Source organism: Myzus persicae, unplaced genomic scaffold (assembly GCF_001856785.1).
Source record: "Myzus persicae strain clone G006 unplaced genomic scaffold, MPER_G0061.0, whole genome shotgun sequence".
In the NCBI taxonomy this organism is placed as follows: domain Eukaryota; kingdom Metazoa; phylum Arthropoda; class Insecta; order Hemiptera; family Aphididae; genus Myzus; species Myzus persicae.
The window spans coordinates 63,754-82,014 of record NW_019100593.1 but is presented as its reverse complement, the minus strand read 5'-3'; the positions used below and the strand labels follow the sequence as shown (position 1 = coordinate 82,014).

At 32.4% G+C, this 18,261-nt stretch overlaps 1 protein-coding gene across 1 annotated transcript; it reads left to right on the top strand.

Annotated features, from left to right (window-relative positions):
• The first annotated feature begins 12,187 nt into the window (after positions 1-12,187).
• On the top strand, positions 12,188-16,968 carry LOC111035647 (transient-receptor-potential-like protein). Its single transcript, XM_022317346.1, has 2 exons — positions 12,188-12,319; positions 15,036-16,968. The coding sequence occupies exons 1-2, from the start codon at positions 12,197-12,199 to the stop codon at positions 16,506-16,508; spliced, it is 1,596 nt and encodes a 531-aa protein (XP_022173038.1). The 5' UTR covers positions 12,188-12,196; the 3' UTR covers positions 16,509-16,968.
• Positions 16,969-18,261: the final 1,293 nt, after the last annotated feature.

Here is an 18,261-nt window from a genome sequence, read left to right as displayed (position 1 = left end):
ATTATTTATTTTTCTTTAGAACTTGAGAAATTTCTAATGAATTATATGAATTGCCATATGATTCCCAAGTAGGTATGTAGTGTATGCCACCAATTGGTCATTTTCAACCCATAACCCATAATATGGAAATTTAAAACTTCTAATATTTAATTTTATCAACTATAGACTGCTAGATGATACACAATTTATGTGTCTGATAAAACCCGCATATACAATTGTTAAAATCTGAAAGTTAAAATTTAAATAGCTTTAAACTTTGAAATATTAATTAAAAAGAATTATTGAATAAAAAAAACTACCTATTTTAAGTAGTTACATTTAGTTTAATATTATATTTTAATTATTAACTAAGTAACTAAGTACCTAATACATATTTTATTGTGTGTGTATATAACTATCGATATAATAATATGCAATGAGCGTTGATATTTAGTAATATTTTATATGTTATTGTTTTTCAATAAGTAAATTTATCATTAGAAAATCACTCTAAAATAATCTTACTTTCTTGTACCTGAAAGTGACACATGTAATATCCGCTTTCGTTTGAATAGACAATGGTGCATTGAATATTTATGAATTTGAAATCCTACCCAAACAGTATGAAAACTATAACTCAGCTATTACATAGGATGTTTCAAGTTTTCCTCAATCATTTGACTCTTGCATATAAAGATTAAGTTACCTATTAAACTATAAAAATCAAAAAGAAATTAATTTTTTATACTTACAAAATTGTGTAATAAATATAAAAGTTGATTTTTTTTTGTAAAATGCCTATTTCCCCCTAATTATATTATATGTGGGACGTACTTATGTATACAATTAGTAATTAATAATGTATTTCATTCAAAATGTGCATACATTATCATTTTAAAACCATCAATTTACCAATATTTCAACATCATCCTGAATTTTCAAATTACCTTTTTCGATTTTCGATTAATTAATTTGTAATCAGTCCACCCCAGTCACTTGCCAAGTCATGTGGGAGCTGTTGGTAACCAATATTGCGCATCATTACTGACCGTCCTTTGACTTGTCCATCATTTACCGACAATCAACGGGAAACGACCAGTGATCAAAATGTCTTCCTGTTCACCCTCACAGAAGACTGGTATCTGGCCACCAGCGGTCCGACGTTGGATAAGTATACATCTGAAGTCGCGTGGGACTGACTTGTCAAGTCAACCGCATTAAGTTAAAACATATTACGCCAACCAAAAATTTGAGGAGAGCATTAATAAATATCGAAGAACTCAAAGTGTGTGTTTGCAAATTATTAATAATTGTAAACTATTTTTTTTAGTATGCGCTATCGCAATTCGCAGTTATTGTGAAATTCATATGGCAACGCGTCATTCATTGGAAAGGATTAAATTCCCTTTTTTTGGTTTATAGATAAGCATATAATCGAGAGAATCCGTGGGAATAAACTGATATTCTAACATGTTTTCGTTTTTATTTAACTTAATGTTTGGGTCACGTTAAATATTCACTGTAGGGTATACTGTACACATAAGTCATAAATACATAATAATATATAGATACCAATACCGTATCGTACCAGGTATCCAACAAGGTACCGTATCATTAGGTATAATATTTTTTTACGACTCTGGATGTTTGAAGAGTGAAGACGGCTAATAGATTTTATAATATACAGTCTTATGTATGCAATAAAATTATGTTTTCAATCAAATTTTTTGATTTTGACGTTGTATAAATGTTGCGTACGGTGTGTATAGCCTTTCCAAAATATCTACTGATATAAATATTAATTAACACTTCCAAACATGTCAGTGTCACCATAAACATTAAATAATGTTATGCATGTAATGCGTTTCACTATACGACTGCGGTGCCATTAAATAATATTATAATCGTTTATTCCATACAGAAGTGGTTCTATCAAAAGCAATAATACAGTTTCATCACTTCGTTAAGTAATAAACTGTTTGTAATTTTATTTTTAAGAAAATGTATGACACAATATGGAATTCTGTTATAACATTTTATATTATCCGTATTTTGAATTCTTATGTTTGTTTGGAAAACTACTAAAGTTGACTTTTTATTTTTAACTTGTATACACTCATTCGTTGAGGTTAAATAATTATATCCCTACCTATTATTAGATCATATTCTGTGCTTCGCTGTCAAAAGTTGACGGTGGTTTTACTAACAAACATAATAAAGGAAGTAATATTAATATGAACAAAATGAAAGTAACGTAAAAAAAAAAAATAATACTTTTCGAAATAATCAAATATGTCCGTTGTTGAACTAATTATCCTATATATGATATTATATTGTTTCATATCTTGAAAATAATTAAATAATATACTAATTTACGGTAATTTCCATTTTGGTAATATAAACACGAATGCCATACAATTGATTATAGTTATTATTGCGTTATGTAATGAGTGATGACTGGTCGAAGTGCAAAGTTAAGTTCCCTTCAATTACAGTTTACACTCGAACAGCTTGCCGAACCTTATTGTGAGTAAACGTTGTAAATATTGAAAACGATCAATAAAAAGTGTACACCTTTTCCAGTCACTGTATAATATAAATAATGTATTTTTGTGTTGATTTTTATTGTTGTGTGGGGGAGAGTAAGATAGAGTATCATTAATAGTTGAAATACTATACACTGCATTGCAGAGTGTAATTCTCGAATTATTCAATGACGTACACCACTCAAAATATTAAACTGACAACAACACCGTTGGAAAAAAAGAAACTGTACTCATTTTTACCATTCAATGTCGACACTCATAGAAAGTATTTTTTTTTTTTAATAAATTGTATGATATTAATCTCGTGTGGTGGATTTCACACATTGACAGTTAATCTGCAATCGATTGAAAAACTTGGTTGGCCATACTGATCAGGTCGTGTTAAATGTTTTGAGAATTAAGTACAGCACTATGCATAATATTATATAGTGTGAGAGGTTCACGTTCACGAAAATGGTTTTGTGCCCTGTGCGTTATGTTTTTACTTTTTAATGTTGACGTACACATGAAATAATAATATGTAATGTTTACGCTTCGTAATATATGAGTTTTAAAATATGAAAGAATCCAAACGTAATCGACTCAAACGGTATCTTTGTTTATTTCATTAAAACGCTGTCATATACAAAAAATATGTAAGCATCATCTGTTGTGTATACATAATATGATTAATATGAAACGGTTCCGTTCCAGGTTCCTTAATTTTATTGCAAATCAATGAATACAATAAATAATGTGTAATTTGTGTTCAGATTATTATAAGGTAAGTATATCAGTCAATTTTAAAAACTATAAATGCTAATATATTAATGTTGATCACTTTAATTTACAAATACCCTTATATCTTTTAAAATTATCACTGTGCACTGTAAAATATTATTCTTGGTAATATAATATTAAGTCAAAATCTGAGACTGCACTTACTTATCACATGTTGGAATATCGATTAGGACATACCAAAAAAATGTTAAAAAATAATAATCTGCTCAAAAACGTACTGTACAGGATATACAAAAAAACGTATAAAAAAAAACCAATAGGTGTTAAAATATTATTAATTTAAAATTTAAAATTCAAAAATCAAAATTTTTGAATAAAGACATTTTTAAAATATAATAAAACGGGTAGTGAGCATGACTTATAAATCACCCTGATGTATATATATATATAATGATTTGATAAACCGTACAAAAAAATTAACGTTTATATGCTCCAAGGCAAACTCAACGTGGTGAGTTATCGTGGTATATACTACCAATAATAATATACGGGATGGTACCGGTACGTAATAACTCTTTATCTCATTAATGACCGGCGATCGGTTTGCAGCGCAGCTGAAAGATAAAATACGACTTGTGCCAAACTGCCAATATTGCAGTGGTCGACAATTTATTATTACAGTGAACTGCAGCGCGTGTTGGTAAGAAAAAAAAATTCTCCGGCGGCACTTAATAATAACAATGTACTTATATTATGCCAATGTGCGAATACATTTTTTTGTTATTTGTTTAACTGTATTGTTCTTTTATAAATGTCAACGGATTATACAATTATATTTTTCGAAATGTGCTTTATAATTAAGTTTTTATTTCAAGGTATTATTATTATAATTTGTAGTAGCCTCAAAAATCGTTCAAATATTGGTTGGCATGATATTATGACTACGCAGTCTATCGACAACATTTTTAAATGCTTATACCTAAATAAGAATAATTTTTAGTGCTTTATTATTTGTGCTTTATACAATATGAGGTTATGAATGTTTTCATACAAGCATGTTGTGTTTGAGAATTACCAATAAAAAAAACACGAGTCGTTTAAAAATAAAAAAAATACCTAGAAATCACCACTATACGGAAGACGAGGTGATAAAACGTTTAAATGTCTTACAGCACTACACAGCTTTCAAACTAAGTACAAAAACAAAAATATATTGTTAAATAATGCGAATGTTATCAATAAAAGGACCACCGCACTACATAAATATATAAGTTATTGTTTAGCGCCGTCAGAATGTCTTTTTTATTATTCATTGTTGTTGTTTATCGTAATAATTGTCCACCACAAGGAGCACAGTGGTCTTTTATTTTCCAGTGAACCGATCGATTGATGGTCATTAGACTGATGTAAAAAGTTAAGTACAAGAGGTGACGAGTTTTCGAGCATATATTTAACATGTACTTATAGGTATATATACGCTATGAATGTTGTTCTAAAATATCGAAGTAAGTACCTACTTATAAATTAATTTTTTTCACCATTTCTTCTAGTCGGGTAAAATATTATTTTTATATTTTTTAAGATACAAAATTTATTAAACTTTATAAAATATTTAAAGAATATAACTGACTTTTAACTGAATTAAGTCAATAAAAGAAACTTTTCACTTTTAAATTAACTTGCTTTTTTCTGTATTTACTTAACTTAACGAGTTGAAAAAACTGATTAACAAGCGCCTGTCTTGATTTTGGTTTTGTTATCAGACAAAAGTTTTTTTAATTTAAATACTGAACACACAACATCGTCACGAAGAAAGTTTTGTAATATCAATAATATTCTGTCTAGCTACGCGTTACTTCTAAAGTTGTAAAAATACCATTTCAATTTATACTATCTACAGAAGCAATAGTATATCCTACAGAGTCATATACATTTTAATAAATTTAAAACTCTTAAGACTCATTTCAATCAACTAAGACATCGATGTACGTGAATATAACATAAGTATGGTAACAAACGTAGTTAACAAACTCTCAAGAATCGAATGATGAGAATTCAACTGACGGAATACATTTTAGTTATTACCATACTTCATATTAAATGTACATACCTATTTTTTTTTTATTAATTATCCTGCTGCGACATGGGGTATTGGTGTTATTAGCTATTGTAAGGAGTTATAGAAGGCATATTTTTATAGAAGAGCAGTTGTTAAAAATTCGTGTATAATATGGTTCTAGGTTATTGTAGACACTAAGAACCCGGGGGGTCACCCATCCTGGAACTAAAGGCAGTGGACGGTTGCTTACTCTCAATCACGACTGATTGCAGCAACAACCGCTCCAGGATAAGCCGTTTATTCTGCCTAATTTAAAAAAAAAATTCAATTGCACACATTTCATCTATTTTCAATAATTTATTAACGTTCGTTTTATAATACTAACTATCGTGAGTCTTGACTGTTTGTGATGTTTTTCGATCCGTGAGTAACTGAACGACTTGCGCATCATATAAAATAATGAATTTTATTAGATTTTAAGCGGGTCAAAAAAAAATAGATTAGGATTCCTGGATTCGCCCAGACAAATTTCAGTCTTCATTTTTGGCATTGCATTCAACCCTAATGCATTGTAAAGTTATGCTTGGAAGACGTCCGGTAAAAGCAGTATATATTTTGTAGCCGTATAAGTATAATGGAATACCAAAATATGTACACTGAAATGTCTCAAATTATGAAAATCCATTCATTCCCGACTTATATTATATTATAAGTGGTTATTAATATTATTGTGTTAATCAAGCGTAAATGATTGCAATAAAAATATTATCGCCAGTTACCCCGCCGCAACGTATCGTCGTAGAAAACCGTATTACAATATTATCGTGTTAATAATAATCGTTGCCACATGCTTTGGGTGGAAACCATAACTCTCAAGGGTTGGACTGGGCTAGGGGTCGAATCTCTGGTATGACGGTTTACCGCTATACAGAATATTATTCCGCGTCAAGGCCAACGCGCGTTGAACTATCTTCATCGGTATATCTGTAGGTACCTCTATAGATTTACTATTTATGTATCATGATTATCTTGGACCCGAAAAGTTCGGCCACGACTACTGCAGCTGCCAACGGATATTATTATGACGACAAATCACGATTCCTTATTAGATTTACTGAACATGAATTTATATTATCATGTCCCTCGGCCGCACTCGGCTGATGGGGCGGCGGCGACGGTGTCGCATTAAAAGTGCACCCCCCCCCCCTTCACACATTCAAGGCATATCGTACGTACGCGTATCGAGTTCGGACCGAATTACCGGCTGGGGCCGGCGGGCGAATTCCCTCGCGGAGATTCCCAGCACGTACCTATGTATATATATATATATAATCAGATGATACGACGATGACGGCGAGACGACGTGGTCGAGGAGGGGTGTTGGTCGAGTGGCGGGCTGGTGTGTTTCGGTCGAAATCGCGCATTGTGCGCCCGGCGCGATATTAAGACACTGCAGCAGTGGTGGCCAGGGTGGGCGTGGGTGGGCCGCGCGGGGATATAAATGTAGAAAGTTTCCGGGAGACAATAATTAATGTTTACCCGCCGCCGCAGTGTTCGTGAAGAATAGCGCCGCCGCCTCTCGTGGAGTGTGACTTGTTGAGGAACGCGCACAACTATACGGACCGACGACGGCGGCGGCGGCGGTGGCGGCGTGTACGGCGTGATGGCCGGGGGTGGGTCGACGGAGTTTTTCCCCCGGTGAGGGGGTGGTGGTGAGTATCGGGGTGGGCTCGGCTGGGCGCGCAACGGTGGCGGAAGTTGCGGCGACCGTCGTATTATATATTGTTTGTAGCGTGTCCTCGGCGCGAAATCGGCGATTCTCGTCCTCATTCTCCTTCTTTATCCTACCGCTATTCTTCTGCAGCAGCTCGTCTTCGTAGATTATATACTTTTCGTCCTCGTTTTACTCGCTCAAACAGACACGTTTCTGGTACAATAGTAACAATGCTCAAGCAGAGTAGAAACTTGACCGGTAAATTATATATATATAATATTATATAGGTACATATAGGTATATATAGGTACGTGTATTATCGCACTGTCGTCCGCATTCATTTAAACTACTTATGGAATATAAATTAATTTTTTTTTTATAGACAAAATATACATAGAGTACTATGATAATATTACTTAAAATGATGAATATTTTAACTATAAAATATAAAAACAAATAATAATAAACACATCAAAATAAAAATATTTAAAAAAAATAACATTTTTATTATTTTTTATTATAAAAGTATTCCATGTCCAAGTACTGAAAATAGCCATAGTTTTTTTTTATGCCTGTGGTTATGCGATTTCCGGTCATGTAGAATATGTTATTTTCAAATGTAAACACTATATGCATAAAATTGTAGTTTTTGGGACCTAGATAGTTTATGCATTTTTGACCAAAATATTTTTTTTCTTAATTGCACCCTTTTTTTTTTAAATGTTATAATGAGTGAAAATTGCACATCATTTTAACATAATAAGATAGTTTTAAGTACTGACATTTGGCATATTGGCAATAAAGTATCGATAACGGTAAAAATATTATAGTTATTCTGTAGATACTTTTGGTTCTTATAGGAAACCCCACGATTTCCCTCTATATGTGTATATATTGGTGCGGTGTTGCAAGAAAGGCCAAAGTTGCAAAAAAAAAGAATATTGTTGCCTGTTGGATTAACCTTAATTTAAAAATGATAACAACTATCCATGGGTTTTAGGATAAAGTCTTAGAATTTGATAACTAAATTTATTTTCTATTCTTAATTTATAAAAAAACATTAATACTATGCAAAATAAAAATTACGGATTCTTCCATGTATAATTTTTCTATTTCATTTCTCACCTTATTGGAATACATTTGTTCATTATTTTATAAAGGCAAAATGTATTATTAGTTTTGTGAAAAATAAAATAATATAGTAAAAAAAAAGTTTGGGAATAAAATCAATAGGTACCCATTTAGTTACCTACATTATATAAGTGTTTATTATTGATGCATACTTCTCATATACATTTAATTTAAAATGCGAAAATATGGTTACTGTGGTTATAATAATAATATATTGTCAATACGTATGTTTAGTTTACTATTATCAAACAGATCAATTTGTAAACCATGATTATATTATAACTGTTATACATATTAATCTAGGATTTAATCTTTGGCCATGGGTAAAGTAAGTATTAAAATATGTATAAAAATAATATATTTGAAATTATTTGATTACTTAAATCGACTAATAATTATTGTACGTTAGCGAAAAATTGTAATAACTTACTCACGCCTTATAGCATTAGAGTTAAGGACTAACTGAAATTTAAAAGAAATATGTTCTTGACCAAACCTTCATTACTGAACATCCATGTGTTAATTGGGTCAAAAGTAATTAACTCATACTGCTGCACACACATATCATGTTAAATCCACAAAAACATGTATATGTGTAAAGTTACCATGTAATCATATCAATGTAAAACATGACAGTTTTGTTTTCTTAAAATTGTATTTAAATTTAAGTTTAAAATCAATTCTAAGTCGTGTCATTTTAATACTTGTATTCGTTAAAATATTATTTTCCACGCAGAAAGAAGCCAAGATAAACATGTCTGGGCAGATGTATTCGTTCCAGGACGAGTTGACGCCTCAGGAACAACATTTCTTCGCATTGGTGGAGAGTTGTAACATGCCAGCGGTCGAAAAGTATTTGGAAACCAACAGTGTAAATATCAACATGACAAAACAGGGATACACACCATTGCATCTTGCCGTACAGAACCAATGCGAACCTCTAGTCGATTTATTCCTTCGACAAAAAGGCGAGTATATCTACACTATAGCTGCAGGCTCGACTAGTTAGCCGTAAACTCGGACCATCCCTAAAAAAGAAACGTACCTACTTGTCTAAAAAATTATCGATAGGAAAAATTATGACGATTGCTTTACTTTAATCTCAAATTAATGGATTGTTTTGCTTATATGAAGAAAATATTTTTCTATTTCGTTTTTACTGCATGCTCAATGTTTAATGATATTACAGTTACCTATTCAATTATTTTCTATTTTTTAAAATGTCTTATTTGCTGATCTCTATAAAAATAAAATTGAAATTATAGCAATAAAAAAATATTCCTTAGTTTCATTAATTTGATTTTGAAATTGATGACAACAATGAGGTGGTAAAAAATCAGACAAACTGATCTTTTTTGGTTATTGCGAGTCACACTAACTGAATCCAACCAACACATAGGTGCTAACTATTTTAACGAAATTTGAAAATAATTTTAAGTTAGAATTTCATTTTAATTTTTCTTTTTATATCTAAGATTTAAAAATTGAACACAGGATTCATTGTAAGCTTTTTTACCTTGAACTTGAAGTTCAAAATTGTCGATGTTGGATATTCACCCCTAAATCAATGAAATCTCGTCGAACAATTTTCTCATTTCGTAACTAATAACCGTATACTTGGTATTTTCACGAAATGTTTATTGTATCATTATTTATAAAGATGATCAAATTTTCAAAATATTTTGACTCGTCTTGAGCTTGCTATAGACATTTTAAATGTATTTACTAATTTTTTTTGTATAAATGTTAATAAAATATTGTTCGTTGAGTCGAAAAGACTAAAAAATTGAAACAAGGTCTCCTATAAGTTTGAATAAAAATATTTAAAAATTTTTAAATATTTAAGATACACAGTCATGATTCTTATTTATAAGTTTTTAAAGTTCAAATTCTAAATTTCAACGAAATTTTCCAAAATATTTAAAATGTACAAATATAGTTAATATTTATAAAAAGTTCAATTTTTACAACTAATAATTAAACCATGGTTTTTCATAAATAATTCATGTTGTAACCAAAACATTTGGAAATATCTAATCATAGTTTTTGTATAATCGATGTTTTAAGTGCAAATTGTGACGAAATTAGATGTTTAAATTTATGAATAACGATTTAAGCTATTTTCTTACAAAAAATTTAAAATATTATTTTTGGATATTTAAAATTTGCATATAATTTATTATGGTACCAGAAATGTCAACAGAATTTTATTCGTTGGGTCAAAAAGCTTGAAATTCAATACCTACTTTACTCACACATTGCAACAATAGCAGTTCAAAAACACATTTATATTAATATATTCATTTTTATGACAATTTTTTTGTTTGAATATTTTCAAAAACTATGAACATTTTTTTTGTACAGATTTTGCAGTTTATTTATTTTTTTAAGTTATAGACTATTTGTTAATGAAACACAAAACACTTACCGAAATATAGTACATTACAACAATATGGTCTCTTTATTATCATAACCTATCGTTATTATAATAATTATAAGAATTTTTGTTACTCTTACCTACGTCTACCTCTACCGGTATTCAGGTACCTTTTTTTTTTCACCACTTGAAACATGACTGGGGGAGGTGCTGTTGTGAATATTGCTTTTCTCTCGGTATTCGTGTAACTAACTGTTGCACAAAAAAAAAGAAAAAATTGAAAAATTTCATTGTTGAAAATTTTTAAACATTTAAAGCTTTTAACAAATTTTGATTTTCTAAATTATTCGCAACGATGTTCCTAAGTGTGTAATTTTTTCATTATTTATTTTTGTTCCTCTAAGTCTTATTTATTGTATTAAAGGATTTTCAAACCATAATGTGGGTACCCTTGGTATAAATAGAGTACATTTAATCGTGAAAAAAACATGTTCGTCGATTTTTGTGCACACTTTGTTAACAACTAATGGGTTGACTCTTTTAACTTGAACCTTAATATATAAAACTAATCAACTGTTCATACAAAACACACGAATAAAGGACATATATAATACATTCACATAAGGATATATGTGGTACATACTTATAAATCATATTATATTAAAATGTTACCGGCAAAGATGATTATTCAGGAATTAATAAGTACTTTGAGAGATATCCTGCAACGATTAAAATATGTATAATTTATTTCAAAATATAATTACAGTAGCTTATTAGGAATTGTTATATTTTTACCAATGTACTTTGCTGTGAAGTTATTTATACTTAAAATCTTTAATGATATAGAGTGCTTGACTTGCTCACCCCGTGCATCGGGTTTATCACTGGATCACAGGGATTTTAAAAATAAAATGTAAGGCTTATAGTTAACTGCGCTTCTAAATGCAAATAATTAAGTGGTTCTCCATATGAAAATACATCATGTTTTTTAACAAGTAAAGTTAATTTAGTTGTAGGTACTTGATGGATGATATGACTATTGTGACATATCGATCACAACTCCTAGTCAATATATACATATTTTTAGAAAGCTTTTTGTGGTACTGTTTCCCACATTTATTAGGCATTGTCAAAAATTATGAAATGACAAGGAAATAATATCAATTCCCACATAATTCAGGCAATTTCATTATTTTCTAATCGTTCCTGACAGTGCCTAACTTTCATCATTGCCGGTAACGTTTACCAATATATAAACCGCAGACATCAAAATCGGCGACATGATGCTGTTGGCGATCACGTACGACAACCTCAAGATGTTGGACCGACTTCTGGAATTCGACGAGGCCAACAACAAGACCGGAAGCCGGGGCAGAGGTAACGGCTGGAATCGGATACAGTCAAATGACAACTTTGCAGGAAATTACCGGGAAAACGACATCGATTCGGAAGAGTTTCCGCGGTTCATGACGCCGCTGATGCTGGCCACGCAGTGCGGCCTGTACGAGATGGTCGAGTACCTGGTTAACCGCGGCCACAAGCTGGACAGGCCGCATCCACCGCGGTGCACTTGCGGTGACCAGTGTGTAGCCGCGGCCACACGCGGCGACGTGGTATCCGATAGCTGCGAGCGGCTGAACGGGTACTGGGCCATAAGCAATCCGACCTTCATGTGCACCACGTCATCCAGTTCCGATCCGGTACTCGAGTGCTTCCGGTTGCACGAAGAACTGTTGCGGTGCGGTTCAGCCGAACAGGTGCACAACGCTACGTACACTTATATGGCCTCACAGGTGAACTAACATCACGTGTACAATATTATAAAATTCACAACCATAGGTACAATTTATTAGGGTTCTGAATTTGAAATATTGAAAAATATTTTTTCTTCTTTAAAACGTGTTCGATTAGAGATGATTATAAATAAAATAATATATTAATTATACACAGAAAATATTGATAGTGAATAACTTATCACTTATAATTTATATCAACCATGGTTAGCAAACTATTATGATTATGATTTATGTTAATGGTTATAACTTTTAAATTTTCACAGACTTCTAGAGTATAGATTTGACTGAAGTCTGTGTACATTTAGTTTGTTCACTGCTTAATATAATACGGTACATCGGTTGTCAGTGTTATCACTTATCAGTTGAATTATTATTTTTATTCGTTTATTTTTTTGGAGGTAAAGCGGCAATGCGGCATTGTTATTTTTCTTATTAAGTATTCTAATTCTTTTGTATTAATTGTATTTATAACGATTGATGCCTGCTGTTACGACATTACTTCGTTTTTAATTTAATATTTTTAATAAATTAATACGGGTAAAAAAGAGCACGATATTCATAAATGTTTTCGCTTATGTTCATTTGTTTAAAAAAATTAAAGAATAAACTTAGTAAAATATGGTGTATACAAACCAATATTTTACCACGGTAAAAGAGGACAAAAAATTAAGGAATTATCGTAGATGACTATATTATAGTCAAAAACGATATTTGGTGGTTTACTAGGAAGTAACTGTGACGTGCATAAGTTTTGGCAATGTCACATCCATCAGATTTTGACGATATAAATCCGTCCATTTTTAGCCATTGTCAATAATGAAGGTTATTTATTTTTATGCCATTATGATGAAAATATATAGCGTTTTTAAAAAAAAATATTCGTTCTAAAGTATATAATAAAATTAATTACAAATGCTAGAAAAAATAAAACAAGTATAATAAAAACATCTTCCTAAGAGAAAAATGTACCCTTCGTGAGGCTTCTAACTATAAAATGTATGGATCACAATACACAAGCTAGTATTTTTTCTAACACACGATTTAAAAATAACTAAGTCCAGTTATAAAATTAAATAATTAACTATAATATTAAAAATTAATGTACCTAATATCATTATGATTATTAAGTGCAAATTATGATAAAATTAAAAATCATAGTATGAATAATATTAATTATAATGGTAAAATTAGAAAATAAAATAAAAATCATAGTATGAATAATATTAATTATAATGGTAAAATTAGAAAATAAAATAAAAATATGAACATTAATACATTATCAATAACATACTATGTAATTGATTTTCTCTTAAGTTACTATGCATTACTTAGATACCTACGTTGTCCGTTATTGTTAGATAAAAGGTATTCAACAATTTTTCTTAGCAATTTACATGTGTCCATTCTAGACTGATATTATTATAATATTTTTTATTGCACCTATTTCTGTTATTTATTTATCAAAAAAATGATATCTACTGTATGACAGTTCCATTTTTATTTATTTAGTGATTTATTGACAATTGTATATAATATTAATGATATTGTTATTAATGTTATACTGACTATCCATAGCCATTGCACTTACCATTATTACCCAAATAACATAATTTACGTTAACATGTATATATTATATATATATATCAGGGGTAGTGAACCTTTTTTGGGTCACTTGCCAAAATGTTGTAATCAAAGTTTAAAAAAAAATTCACGTGCCAGTAATATGTCATATAGGTACTTATATACTAGCTTCTCTCATGATCGTGATGGGGGTATTAAAAAATTGGCCAACGTGCCATTGGCACGCCATCCTTGATATAACGAGTTTCGTGGGGCAGTGGGGTGTAGATATAAACAATATTATTTTATACTTATATTTTATGAATTTCATGATTGTAAATTTTAAATTAGTAATTATCAGATTAGTGTTGAATATTATATCGTAGGTAAAATACTACTCTATCGTTTTTTAATTGCCTTATTTGTCGAATACATAATGCTTGACTAATATATTATAAGCTTTTGCTTCTTTTAGAGAAGTTTTGAATCCTTTATGTGCTTATTATAATTTTTTTTGTAAGGGGAGGGTTATTTTTGGATTTTAAGCACCTATATATTTATTACTTGTTAAATATAATATAATTATGTAAATATAAAACTTTATTAATTTGTTGACGAATGTATGTAAGATTTACATACATTGTAAGTGATGGTTTGAATATTTGGTTTCATCATGACGTTATGTTTAGTATTTCCATTTAAACCAAACAAAAAAAATATCTCAATATAAAAAGATGTAGATACAGAATATTAATATTCAATTTTATTTAAGAAGTTTAAAACAATTTTTATCAAACAATTGAAAATAATATTAACAATTGAATGTTAAAAGTAGAAAATTCTAATTTATTCAAGTTTTTGTTTTTAACATTTTCAAAGACCATATTTTTTGTAATAACTAATAAGTACTAAGATTTAATTATACCACTCATGGAGTGGTCTGTGACGATATCTCTGATGAGAATCAACATTTTCTAAAATAAATTGTTAATTCTATGAGTTTTGAAAATGTTAGTACGACTCGTATAATACCACGATCGGTCGTTATCAATATATTATATTTTATATCCGGTTACAGTGACCACGAATCTTTATTATTTTAATAGAATACATGTGCTATAAAAAAAAAACCATTTCTTGTTTTGGTCTTCAGGTAAGACAATTCGCGGTGGAAATGATAGTAAACTGCAGGACGTCGGACGAAGTTAAGATCATGTTGCGAAATCGTGACGGATGTAGGTTTAGAGGGAAGTTCCCTTACCCGAGACTGATCACAGCCATGGACTACAAGCAAAAGGAGTTCGTAGCGCACACCAACATCCAACAGGTGTTGGAGACTGCGTGGCTGGGCGATTGGATCGAGTGGAAGTCGTACTCGGCGACATGGAAGTTTCTGTACCTGTTGAGGCGGTTCATTATGCTGCCCATGACAGTGGTTCTGGGAATGTTGGTGCCCAACTCGAAACTGAATCAGTTCAATCGGTTGCCGATCAACCGGATGTTCAACAGCCTGGTCACGTACCTGGTGTTCCTCGGTCTGCTTTTTAGGCAATCTAACGCCGACAAGTTCGAGACGCATTGGGGAGCGCCCGAACTGGGCACGTGGTTGCCTATCGTTTTGTTCGTGGTTGGCCACGTGTTGGAGAAGATGAAGCTGCGGCTACAGCAGGGCCCGGAGCGGTTCTTCAAGAACCTGTGGAACGTGTTCGACACGGTCAAGCTGACGCTGTTCTCGTTAGCGTTCTTGTCCTGGACGGCTGCTGCCTTAGATGTTATTAGCCAGGGATCCGAAGACCTGGACCGCAAGTACTGGCCCTGGATGCACCCACAGCTGGTGGCCGAGAGCTTGTTCACCATGGCCACCGTCATGGCGTACCTGCGGCTACTATTCCTGTGCCAGCTCAACTACTATATCGGCCCGATGCAGGTGTCCCTAGGCAAGGTGTTGCATGACTTTGGCAAGTTCACCACTTTCCTGCTGATCATCATGGTGGCGTTCACGTGTGGCCTGGGCACATATTACTCGTACTACGCCGGGATGGTGTACAAGGACCCGGAGACGGGCGAGACCTCCAGGCAGGAGGACTCGTTCATCACGGTCGCTGACACGTTTAAGACCCTGTTCTGGGGCATATTCTGCATGACGTCGCTTGACGCGCCCAACGTGGTGGTCGGCAACTCGGTGGCGGCCACTGGGCGCATCGACGCGGCCACTCAATCTCACCAGTTCACGCAGCTGGTGGGCTACGGGCTGTTCGCCGTGTTCGAGGTGCTCATGGTCGTCGTCATGATGAACATGCTCATCGCTGCAATGTCGGACACTTTTCAAGGAGTTACCGATAACGCCGAGTACGAGTGGCTTTTTGGCCGGACCCAAGTGTATGTCAGCTACATGTTGATCAACGACATGCCACCGCCGTTCAACCTGTTGCCAACCACCGGCCTGCTGTTCTGCGCCAAGCGGCACGTGTCTAAGTCATCGCAGGGCTACAGCCACTTGCCGGGCGACGACGGGAGAGGCGACTTGGACAGCCGCTCGACGGCCGCGGCCCCTGAGTTCCGCGAGCTCATGGCCGAAATCATCAAGCGGTATTTCACGATGCACAGACCACTCGCTGAACACTGATCGTCTACACGATGATTCTTATTATTATTCGTCTCCCGGCCGCACTGCACGGTATTCGCGCTCTGACATACCACCCTATACTACCACCCTAATACCACACACCCTTACGCATACCACCGCCCCTGAACGACACCAACCCGTTTGTCGTTATTGCACATTATTTTATTGTTGTTTATAATTTTTCATCTGTCAACTTTTATTTAATATTATAATGAAAACATTAAAAATAATTTTATCCCCCATTGGTCACTGTTACGGCGATAGGTTTCGGTGTGTGCATTTTATGCACGATACTGTTGTCGCATAATGGAGAAAAGGCGTCATAATAATAAAAATAAGAATGGGTAACTATGGCTACCTTAACCGAAACTGGCCTCCTCTCGACGCCACACTAGAAAAATTGATCTAAAGAGAAACAACTGGAGTAGGTACATTGTTGTGTATTATATTTTAATTGATATTTAAATTAGATTTCTATATTATGTACCCATGTTGAATTCAACAATTATTGTCATATTTTGCGTTCATTTATAATTTATGTAATAAAACACACTATATTATTACCTTTAATGAGTCCTTAATACAATATTTCAATTACACGTTAAAAATATAAACATAACTATACATAGGTATACTAATAATTAGCTGGTACAGTAATACTATATTTACTTTTTAAATTGCTTAAACTTAATTGAAAATCCAAGAGAAAAAAATGTAATATTTTATTAAATCGTACAAAATATTTCTTACAACATATTTTACAAATCTCATTATAAATATCCTGACGCTGTTACATGTGTAGAATAATTGTATAAAATAGTAAACTAATAATTATTCATCGATATAATTCTTTAGTTAACACAAAACGTATAATTGCCTAAACAAATACAAATATATTTTGCAATAGGAAAGAATAGTATTCATTAAAGAAGGAGATCCATAGGATAGGTACAATTTTATCAAAACGTATAGTTACTATTTGAAAAAAATATATAAAGTTACAATATGCGTATTATTCTTCTAATTCAAATGGTAATCAAACAAAGATTTGTTTAAGTTATTTTTAAGTTAATATTTTTTCCATGTTAAATGCAAATTTTCAGAGCTAAATAACATAACATTTGCTAACTATTAACATATACAATTCAATGTTTTTATCGTTAAGTTAACTCAACTAGGTGGATAACTGAGTGGGTCTAACTCGAAGTTATCATTTGCATTACCGCGGACAGTTTCGAGCATTTATAACAAGTTGGCTAATTTAATAGGAATAAATAGTTCCGACGACCGGGACGGACACGGTAAAATTCCCTGTATATCATTAAAGCACGATATTTATTTACATGTTTATATACATTTATAGATTTCCATCGTTCGTCTTATGGGATGAGTATTGTATATTATATGCATTGTGTTACTGCCGCATAATGCGACACGGTTTTAAATCATTTGAATTAGGTACTGTCGCGGTGATTGACGGTGACCCGTGTATACATAACCTATAACCAGTCTATAAAATATACGCATTGGTATATAATTTATTATACCATACGCGCTACTACACGATTTCGAAGCGCAATACTTGATTTATACTTTTGTGCGTAACTATATTATTATATATACGTGTTTCGATGCGATTTAATGCGTCGACTATTATAATAGTCGGCCGCTGTGTACGAGCCGACTTAAGGTTCAACATGCGTTGATAAACGACGACTGACAGAATCTCCGAGACTCGATAACGTCAATCGAC